At 38.6% G+C, this 11,212-nt stretch overlaps 1 protein-coding gene across 1 annotated transcript in view; it reads left to right on the plus strand.

The window, feature by feature from the left end:
* The first annotated feature begins 1,287 nt into the window (after positions 1 to 1,287).
* LOC108579776 (cyclic AMP response element-binding protein A) overlaps positions 1,288 to 11,212 on the plus strand; it is a 63,392-nt gene continuing 53,467 nt past the window's right edge. The window contains exons 1-2 of the mRNA XM_017943383.1: positions 1,288 to 1,364; positions 5,857 to 6,086. Coding sequence (XP_017798872.1) covers positions 6,021 to 6,086 — 66 coding nt within the window. The 5' untranslated portion in view covers positions 1,288 to 1,364; positions 5,857 to 6,020. The remainder of the gene's footprint in view (positions 1,365 to 5,856; positions 6,087 to 11,212) is intronic.

Here is an 11,212-nt window from a genome sequence, read left to right on the forward strand (position 1 = left end):
ATATATATATTATACATTTTAAATATGTATTCCATTTATTAATAAACGTAAGTACATCTTTCGTAAAGTGGCATTATTTCTAGTGATCCAAAACGAATACAAATTGAATTGGAATTTCGTGAAAGCTGTTCGATACAACTTTTGAATTTTTTAACATTCCCGCCTTAGACATGTTCGAACATGTTGGGATCCATCTTGAATTCATCAATACCGGCGTACATACCGATTACTTTTATAACTTAAATTCCACCTATTAATTACACCTACAGTAGAGTTTAAGCGATATTACATCAAATAAGTTCCTAATGATATATACGAATTTATTAGTTTAACCTATATTTTATTTCGAACTTATATTTCACAAACATTCTAACGATCTCAATCCACAGCTCCCTTTTCATTAGACGTCTTTTGAATTTTCACATATATTCCATCAAATATTACATTACCCAAAAACCCACCAAGTACAGAAACGTAATAATAAAATAATCGACTTACAGTCACTGCAAAGGAAGATCAGAGTATCCATTGTCCATCGTAGATGTACACGAATGTTTAAGCACAAACCAAACTGCTACCCACCATTCCGCTAGCACGACTCCTTCAGGATATCCTGGCAGTTTCTTACTTCACACATACACAACACACAACACCTCAGAAAAACTTAACCACCGTCGACGCCGTTCCAAAATAAACATTCACGGTCGAAGCACATCTGGAGCTACGAACGTTGTCGGGAAAGATCGGCGACGAAACTGACGACCGCACGACAATTTCAAACTTTGGACGCCATTAGTGAGCGCCAAAAAGAACGAATGCGCGCGCATCGTTTCTCGCGGCGCGTTCCATAAGAGCTCAGTACGCTGGTAACAGGTGGTCCACGTTGATTGGTCGAACGACGAGGTTAGAGAAGGTTCGGTTGGGCAGCACGTGCGAGTGGTCGCGCATTTACGCGGAGGACGTGAACGCGCGCGCATCGTTCCGTCTTTTGCCTACACGGAAGTCCACTTTACCGATCGAAGGTCAGACCGGCGTGTCTCTGGTGGCAGCAAGCTGTCGAGCGCGAGCTTACTGCCGTGAGTTTGGCTCCGCGAGCGCGAAACCTTCCCTATTGGTGGTCCAATACGTTCATAGGTGCACGGGTGTTGGCTATCGATCCCGCTGTCCCGATTTCCTGTATGTTCATTGGCGCCTCGGTTGCTAACAGTGCGTCGTATGGTACAGTGCGGGCTCCGTTCGATCAGTGCTGGTGGCCTCACTGTTAACGCTCGACAAGAATATTTGTGTGATATTCCCCGGTTCACACGGGGTGATTTCTCCTGATACCGTATGAAACGTGTCTCTCTTGAATTTTTTTCTTCGTGGTAAGTAATAAGCGAACACGTTTTACTTCGCGTCAAATGTAACATATATATTTATGTTATCGCGTCGCGGAGAGTATACATATACTTGCAGTCGAGTGCACGTGTACGCGCGTGCATCGAACAAGTCGGTCACATTGAGCCGGTGCTTCGTTCCATCTGGTGCATTTCGATTGCATCGAATGAACGTGTTATCGGACGGGGGGTGACCCTGTTCGCGATTCATGCGGAAACAACCCGCGGTAATGCGCGTGCACGCTGTTTTCCTCGAATTTGTTTATACGAGACAGTATATATAGCTATGGACAACCACTTGTCGCGTGTCGCGCTCTGGTCCATCTGTAAACCTATCTTCACTTAACTCTACGATATTTGTCTTTACAATTGCGATGCATCGGTAGTGTCAATTGAACGTAAACTATATATGTGAATATTTTTCGAAAATTTCACCGCGTAATGGGCATTATTATGATGAAAGTACGTTTCATATTGGGACACACCGTGACATGCAGGCTTTTAGTCGGAATGTGAAACTAGCGTTAATGAAGATACCGGCTGCGTTATGTGTGGGCCTGATGCGGGTAGAGGGGGCGTATCGCGTTCGGTTTGAACTCGTTGTTTCGCGTTTAAGGGCGGTTCACACGGTGGGAACCGCGTTAACATAGATAAACACTGGACGACGCATTAAAATATTATCTCGTATGTTGAATTTGCATTGAAACACGCCGTTGAATTTCTCACATATATTTCAATGCATTTCACGGAACGTGAATTTTTTTATTTACGTTTCAACGTGGTATCTTCGTGATATATATATTTTTCTATTTTCTGCTAGTGTGAAAGTTCTAGAGTATTCTCTCGGAAGAATTTTTATTGCTAATAAAGTTTTCCGGGTTTGAAGTCAACCGAATAAAAACTCAAAAATAATTTCTCAGAAATGAATTTACCGATTAACTTCGAATTATAGATATGTATCTTTTACGTACCTTCTTCTATCGTCCTCATCAGAATTACAAAAATATCAACAATACTTCCATATCCTACGATAGATTAAATAAAAAAAATTTCCACCATTTCTTTCCTCTTCGATTTCAATAAGTGATTGAGATGTAGACGATGGAGACAAGTTTACCGATCAAAATAAACCTGGTTACTTTTATTTCTAATGATTACCACGAACGTAATTATGCCAATAGTGAAGGAGGAAGTTTTGGATGTGACTGTACGGTAAAATCTATTTCTCTCAGGATATATTTCTCAGTGTTTAATGTAACAGCGTGAGACATGAATTACATGAATTATGTAAAGCTTCTAGTGCGGAAGAAAAAAATTCATAAGAACTGCCCTTAAGTTTCTATACGAACACGATTCTTCTGTTCGACGTGGTACTTGGATCGATCACTGTTAAGTGTTAATTAACTGCAGGCTCCGTTGATCTCGTTTGATAGAACGTCAATTTAATATCGCTCACTTGTTGCTTGGCCGAATGTAAACACTGATTCACGAACGGAAATTAACTCGCAGGGCCAGATTTTTACGAACGTAATCTCGCAGCTGAGATATCGAGAGCTTTCTGATACAGTCGAATCGTGTCGCGATTTTCGAACGATATTCTCTTCTTGGAAGGAGAAACACTCGATTTTTCTAAACCCATTTCCTACCAAATTTTTCATTATATTTGCTTAATTTCCTAGATTTTATTCGACAACTAATTCCACTTAATCCTACTTTCGAGAAATTTATTTTTCAATTTTGTGTGATTTTTCCTTAAACCCTAAATGGGTTTAGCATCAACAAATCGATCGAATACTTTGAAAATCATTTATGTAGGTAGGAAAAAATTGACTTTCGCATCAAACAGAAATTCACAAAGTGTAATAAAACGTTTGCTTATCAACTCTGAAATAAAGATTAACGAGCACGTTAGTTCTTTCATAGAATCACTGAAACCACGTGTTGCTCCAGTATCCTCAAAACACAAGGAGGATCCTGAAAAAGGTGTTAATATTATCACGTAAAAAATTTCATACGATCGCACTAGTTTCCCCGAAACATTAAAATCGTTTCGATAGTGTTAATCTCAGCAAGAGGTACCATAATCTACAATGTATTTATCGTTCTTCGCATTTCAATAAAAATGTTGCCGCTATCTGGATCGCTTTTATCGACCGATCGTGTTAGAGATGCGTCCGCGGCTCGTGTCTATCCGATAAATAATTTCCACGAAGCGTTTCATTCAGCATACACACTTCAGAATGAATCTTCGCGATGACACGGTCAATATGTTTTCCTCCGTTCGATTTTTTCCCCGTGGTACCGGTTTGCGATCGATACTCTTCAAGTCGAGTAAAAGGTCAGACACGAGGAGCGCGCTCGATTGGCACGGGAGAGACAGAGGATGGCGGCGGATCGACGAAAAATCGAGGATGGAACGTCTGTTGTACGACGACGGTTCTCTCCTCTTTTGACGCACATTCGGCAACGTGTTTTCAGGAAGAACAACAGACTCCATTAATGTGCCCGTACAGCTGCTGATAATTGCCGGAATTGTGCAAACATAGCGCGCAGACATTAGGCTCTCTAAGCCGTAACGAGCTGCTGTCAGACATTTGGTGTTTGAAAATGATATTTCGTTTTATTTTCTCTCTTTCGAGCGTAAACGGCGACTTTTATCGCGGGAGGATCGTCGAAATTGTTGCTGGAAGTAAAGAAGATTAGGGAATAACGGAGAAGAGAGATTTGCAAGATTGTAACAGTTTCCATTTTCCCTGTTGAATGATAGGTGCAATTTCTTTTATTTTCGTGCTTCTTTTATTCGCGAGAACAGTGTACTTCTGTTCGATACTTAACCCTGCTAATGACCGCAATTACGAACGCATAATGCGCCGGCTGGCAATTAGTATCGTGGACGGTACCTGACCTTACCATTCCAACGATTTAACGTGAATGTGTCGATAGAAAGAATTAGACTCTCGTCGTTATTTAAATCTGAAAGCTATAATTTTCAATTTGAATACCACTGTCGTTTAGCTTCTCTACAAAAGATATTCTCGGGCCCCCTGAATGAGTCGGTGATTAAATGTGACGCCACTGTAAAAGATTTCTATATTTAAAATTATTTTTAGGGAAACATTTCATTTTTGATTGGAGGATTAAGGATAGAGAAATTTCACTTAAAAGCAAAGTTTCAAGATAACCAATTCGTCGCATGCACCTCTGAGGGTTATTATTGCAATATTATGTTAGATTAGTACGTAATTGTTGTGCAGCTGGGTTAATTTTGAAATGAAAGAAAGAGCATCTCGTTACCTAAAAGGCATATTGGAATGAAATTTCGTTATTGTTTTGCAACGATGCACCGACGTTCATTTCCCCCTACGCGTTCGATTTTCCTTTCGTCCTCGAGAACGCTATACTTAACCCATAGGGACAGGTCCATTGATCTCGTTACAGCACTCGTGCGTCGTGTTGCAACGTAGAACAACAGAAGGTATTAAATGCCAAACCGTGCTCACCCATAACGCACTGATTCACATTCTACTGGTTCGCCTTCTTCCATCCACACGCAAACACACCCAACATGCAGTTCCTCCAATCTATCTGATAACATTTGCGCATCTGCAGTTTTAATCCATCCGGTACGACGAACCCATGTATAAGTGCGTTTAGTTATAGTCGAAAAAATGTGAAAAAATTTCCAACTTGAGTTTTCTTCGTGAGATAACTTTATATAGGTCGCCAAGAATCTGTTTTCGTTGAAATTTGACTAAATTGAAAAATCTGAAATTTCGAAACTTAACTTTCGAACACCTTGGGCTTTCTAGGATTAATAAAAAGAATGGTGTTGATAAATTTACACAATTAAAAGAGATTATAATATATGAACTTACTCATTACACAGAGGCACTTATTATTACTAATATAATTGTATATTGAATAGTAATTATTTTATTCTACCACAATTTTTATACGAATTTGGCGCTCCATCAAAGCAGTCGGGACTTTCACGTTATCATAAAAATAAAGATTTGATATAATTTTGTCCGAGAAAGAACGTCAAAAATAGGCACTAATTTAATCATATTACACATTTAAACACATACACTCCTTTCACATCTTCCAGAACACTTTCTAAATGTAGATTAAACCAGAAGAATCGTTACGAAATGATTAAGTCCTCGAAAATGATAAAAACAGTACGGTATAAATAAAAAAAGAAGTCATCTCTGTATGTAGAAAATACTCTACGAACATAGAAATACCCACTTGTCATTGACCCATATAAAGCAAGAAGTAGAAAAAACGAAATAAAGAAAAGAAAATTAACGACCGTTCGAAACCGGCTACCGATACTTCCGACCGCGTTAATTGGAATCGAACGCGATCGACCACGCGGAAGACGGCGTCGATCTACCACAGAAAACGCATATACAAACACATAAGCGACAGATATACGATTTCGATCGTTCAACTTGTTCGAACGTTTTGCCTTCAGAACGTATCGGTCTGCCGGGTATCCTTGGAAGACAATGGATCCTCGAGGAGAGATCGTGTCCGTGCACTTCTGATACCTTTTTTCATCCTCCATGGGCAGACTGTACGACGATCCATTGACTGGTAACGGAACGGCACTAGGAACGATCGAGGAAGCTTAGGATCATGGAATTCTACGACGTGGGAAGCAGCGACCTTAGGGAACTGTGGGAGTCCTATCTCTCAGAACCGGTGAGTACAGTACTTCTTTCCGTTTTCTTTTCTTTTCCTCTTCTCTTTGTTGTTGATACTGATAGTCATGTGTGTGAGATATACTACTCTATTCGAAAAGTTTTCGAAATAAATCAAATAGAATATTTATTTAGTCGATACGAAAATAGTGCTTAGTGCTTGTGGTACGCTTGTGTGAATGATTTTTTCAATTTACGTGGCATCCCTGGAACTCGATTTGTGCGGTAGCGTTTTTGAATATTTGAGAATTTGAGTGTTTGAAAATATGAGAATTTCTGTATTTTTAATTGACCCAAAAAAGCGCCCCTGTAGAGGAAATTTCAGTGTGGGAAAGAGGAAAAAGTCGCGTCATGTTTGTGGAATGATGTTAGTCAAATTTTTGGCCAAAATGTCCGGAATAAACACCGAAGTGTGAGTCAGTGTTTTATCCTCATGCAAAGTGAGTCTCATAAACCTGGTTGCTTTTTCTGAGTTGAATCACGCAAATACCTCATGACATTGTTTATCGATTGTTTGACCAGTCGATAGGAATTCTTTGTGCATAATACGGTGATAATCGAAGAACAAGTTTGTCTTGAAATTTTTTGGAGACAGTAGTGCACAGTGTACACACGATGATTGATATAGTCTGTTTTTTTTTCACGCGTTCCATTATCAGGACAAGCGAGAAAGCGCTCGTTTTCGATCGGCGACGAGTGAACGAAAGGAAACGAACGACCACGGAAAAATGGCTAACACGCGTGTTTCACGTTTCTGCTTCCTGTTTCTACGTACAGATTGCATTGTCGAAGCTTGTTAACGTGTAATTAGTTTGCTCTGGTTCTTGGAGATGAATAACAGAGATTGGATTGACCGTTTCGCTGCATGCCTTCTTTCAAGTCTACGGAGGTGTTGAGAAGTGTCTCTCTCGCATCGATTCTACGGAGGTAATTGACATTTCAGGGAAAGGAATTGTCCGGTTATTTATAGTAAAGCGGGATGGTTCGTTCTAGGAGAATTGAATTGACTGATATTGGTTCTTTTAAAGGAGATTGGGTTGCAGAGTTTGAGGTGTCTTAGCGGATTAAACAAGGTTAAGGTGCATTGCGAATTTTTTGGAAAGATTTTAAGATTTGGAAATTTACAAATTTGAATATTCCAACATTTAAAGATTTGAATATTTGAAAATTTCAAAATTTCAATATTCGAAGATTGAAAATTTGTAGATTTGAATATCTGAAAATTTCAAGGTGTGAAAATATGACAATTGGAATATATGGAGATTTGAATATTCGAAAATTTGAATATTTCAATATGTATCTCAATATTAAAATATTCAGTAATCTGAATACTTCAATATCTGAAAATACGAAAATTAGAATATTCGAATATCCAATGAATTCGAGAATTACAAAATTGCCGTCGAAAGGTAACGCTTATCAGAAAGGATTAACGTTTGCGCTCGCGTGCATCGTTCGAGTCTCTTTCAATAATCCTGCGAGCGCTAGTTACATTGTAACTCCGTAACTGTTTAACTCCTTAATTAATTTATCGCCGCTATTCCTTCACAAACCGGTGCTTACGTAATTGTAGTTGAATATCGCGTTGTAATTATTTTACGAAACACAAATTACCACGGGTAGGTACACGTGTAACAGTGAGAAAAAGAGAGAGAGCTGTTCCATTACGGTTCGGTTACTCTTCACAAACATAACTAAACGAATATTCTTCGAGTCTGCACCAAGAAGTATTCATCGCTTATAATACCGTTCAACGCAGACATGCTTAGTGTTCGAGCGTAAAAAGGGCTCAGCATATTAGTGTCAGTTTATTCACCTGTATAAACAGTTTGTCATTCTTAACGCGCCTACATTTGCATTTTTCGTTTGAACTAGAAAAAGAAAGAAAATCCATCGCTATCAATCACAACTAAAACCATAAAAGATAAAAAGAACAATAAATCATCCTAACTCTGTACATTCTAAAACAAAATGTATTTCTCAATATTAATTTCCAGTCATAGAATGTCCAACGTAAAACTCAATCGTACAAAATCAACCGAGTGTACATTTTGCACCGTGTGGCGACGGAACGTAGGTACAATGGAAACGTTGGTACGGCTATCGAACGAAATTTGTGCAGATCAAAGCAGAAAACGCGCTTTAGTGAGCCAATATTTGTTCACGCGTCTATTCATCCTGATCCGCCTGGCTACGTCATTTGCATCGTGTTTACAGCTATATTAGTCACTGGCCGCTTTCTCGACGTCCCTCGATCCACCTTAACAATACCGATAATCGTATTACCGTTCGTTAATTACTGTTTCGCGATACCCGACGATGAATTCGTTTCTCCCTGTCGAATATTCATCGTGTAATTTCCTTACCACTTCACCTGTCGTCCTCTTTTACGATGCTTTCCTTAACGATTCGGTGCTCCTCCAACCGTGGAGCCTTTACTAACCCTTAATTAGATACGTGGTAGGAAATGACGTAACTGAGTACACGTGGGGGGTGTACTCGGTGTCTAAGTATAAACTGAAATGTAAATTTCTATCGTTGTTTTGAAGCATCAATGAGATAAATAATTCAACCCTTTGAGTGCTGTACTCCCTGCCGAAGCTCTCCGTGAACTCTGTTGATTGAGTGTACAAGACGCAACTAACAATGAGTTATTATTGTAATTCTTTTACACAAAATGAAACAACACACGTGTATTCTTCATAGGTAGCTAAGGAACACGTGTATCCATCTCATGTAAAGATAATTGTAACTACACTACACGGGAGATCGAAATAATTGACGGACGCATATATGCGTCCATAGTCCACACCGGTAGCTTTCACCGGACGCATACACTACCGGCTAAATGTTTGGAATCACTATGCATAGCAAGTAGGGCTGTTACTTTTAACCGGGTATCCGAGTACCCATGAGATACCCGGGTAGATGAAAATAACACGATCGACCCAGGCATCTCACGAGTACTCGAATATGTACATAAAACAGTCGAAATCTCGGTGGCCACTACCGCTGATGGTTCACCGGGCAAACAAATGCGGATCGGTCGCGACAGCGATGTCAAAGTGCACCTGTACCCTACACAATATTGTTTTGAAACCTCTGCCGAAACAGTCGAGGAATAATACTCTCATCTCATGAGATACCCGGATAATTTCTATTTATCCGGGTACTTTCTGATTACCCGAGTGTCTCACGAGTATCTCTTAAGTAACAGCTCTTGAAAGTTAGCATTTATAATAATTTTTTAACGAATTTTTTATCATTCGAATCAATTGAAACGAGGCAAAGTGCTATTGATCTTCGTAACGTCAATTTCAAATCAATGAAGTGTTAGTAGCGAATTCGAATGATTCGAAATTTTTGGCCGGTAGTGTATATGCGTCCATAGCACTCGAAAGGTTAATAAGCAATAAGCTTATACGAATAAGCGATAAATAAAAATTGAAGAAATGGAGTGAATATTAGAGGAGAAGGTCTAAATACGGGCTTGTAGAAGTTGTGAGTCATGTCAAATGCTTCATCCTATTGAAAATAGGATGAAACTACGATTTATGAACGAAATAAGCGTTGCAGAGGAGATAGTGACCTGCGTTTATTTTGTTTACGTGTTGTGTTGCATAAAGTGTCATTTCTCGTATTTCGCTATTTTATAACGTTTCTCAAGTAAGTTCGTTTTATTTTTTCGACAATAATCTGTTAAACTAAGAGCGCTACATTGCTGATATTGTAAGCTTCTTTTTAGTGTAAATTTGTAACGAATAGCCAAATGAGCTGAACATGTGCTACAAAGCTGGCAATATTAGAATTCGGTGACTATGAGGACTATAATAAGAAAGATACCAGAACATTAGAAAGAAAGACAATGAAAAGATATATAATATCTTGAAAAAGTTCTTACTTTTCATTTCGACTATTTTACCAGTGCCCCATATTTAGACCACTTTTCTAAAAATCAAGATTTTCCCTTTCATTTTAAATATATAATTTGCAACATACGTTGCTTTTGTTTAGCTTATTTTGATTTCATATCATGTAGTAAGCATGTTATTGATATATATTCAAGTGCTATATTTTAAAAATTATGCACAGTCTATGCATAGTCTAATATTTGACAGAGAATTTTCATCTACAGATTTATCTGATTACATTTTGCATTCAATTGTGAATTTCCATAATTTATCGAATTGCATATTCACGGTATTAGCATAAGAAGAGGGTCGATATTATTGTGCTCATTATCGCTGGAGAAAGCTTAATTTTAATTTTTACAAGTTGGAAAATAAAAGAAGTAGGGACAATAAAAAGTTATTTCACGTTTAATTTGAAGTCTGAAGTGAAGGTCAATATTTGAAGACAAATTTCAAAAATTGTCCCGTCACATTTTACATTCGATTAGAAATTTCCATATTGAATCGCACATTTTTAACACAAAAGGGTCGATATTATTACACACATTATCGCTGGAGAAAGCGTAAGTTGGACAAATGTTGTTAAAAAGGAGGTAAACAACGCAATTGGAGTACCGAGAACACTTCGCCTACCTAATTAAAGACGAGCTAATTAATACTCGCTGGACTCTACTGTCCTCAACGTTGAATTATGTTTTTCTAATATTTCTCGAAGGAAAGAAAGAAAAAAGAACGATCGAAGGGTGGAAACTCATGGTTTATTTTAATTGTCGAGTAATTATGACGCGGTTGTCACGTAACGTTTGTGCGCGTCCACGTGTCGCAGATGCGATTCGATAATAGGTGTAGCGGACAACGGGGAGAGACAAAGGTGCGCTCTTTATTCGTTCGCGGGTGGTTACGTAAGGAAAAAAATCGCGATAACGATGGATAAAACGGTACAAGGTAGTGTCGTGAGACGTTTGTAAAAACAACCTGCCGCGTCTGCGAATTCTAGATTAACGAGCGTCTGCTTTTAATACGCCCCGAGATGTAAGTACACTGTGTTTGAAGTCTTGGATGAAAGGGGACCGGGTGTTTTGGACGATAGTGTACACAGTGTGTCGATAAAGTCTTGTAAAAAATAATACTCTGTCATTTTGAACTGTTTAATGAGGTTTTTTTTTTTCAGTCGAAAATTATTATAAATTTCACTATTTCTAAAATACTCGATATA

The sequence above is a fragment of the Habropoda laboriosa genome, unplaced genomic scaffold (genome assembly GCF_001263275.1).
Source record: "Habropoda laboriosa isolate 0110345459 unplaced genomic scaffold, ASM126327v1 scaffold72, whole genome shotgun sequence".
Lineage (NCBI taxonomy): Eukaryota > Metazoa > Arthropoda > Insecta > Hymenoptera > Apidae > Habropoda > Habropoda laboriosa.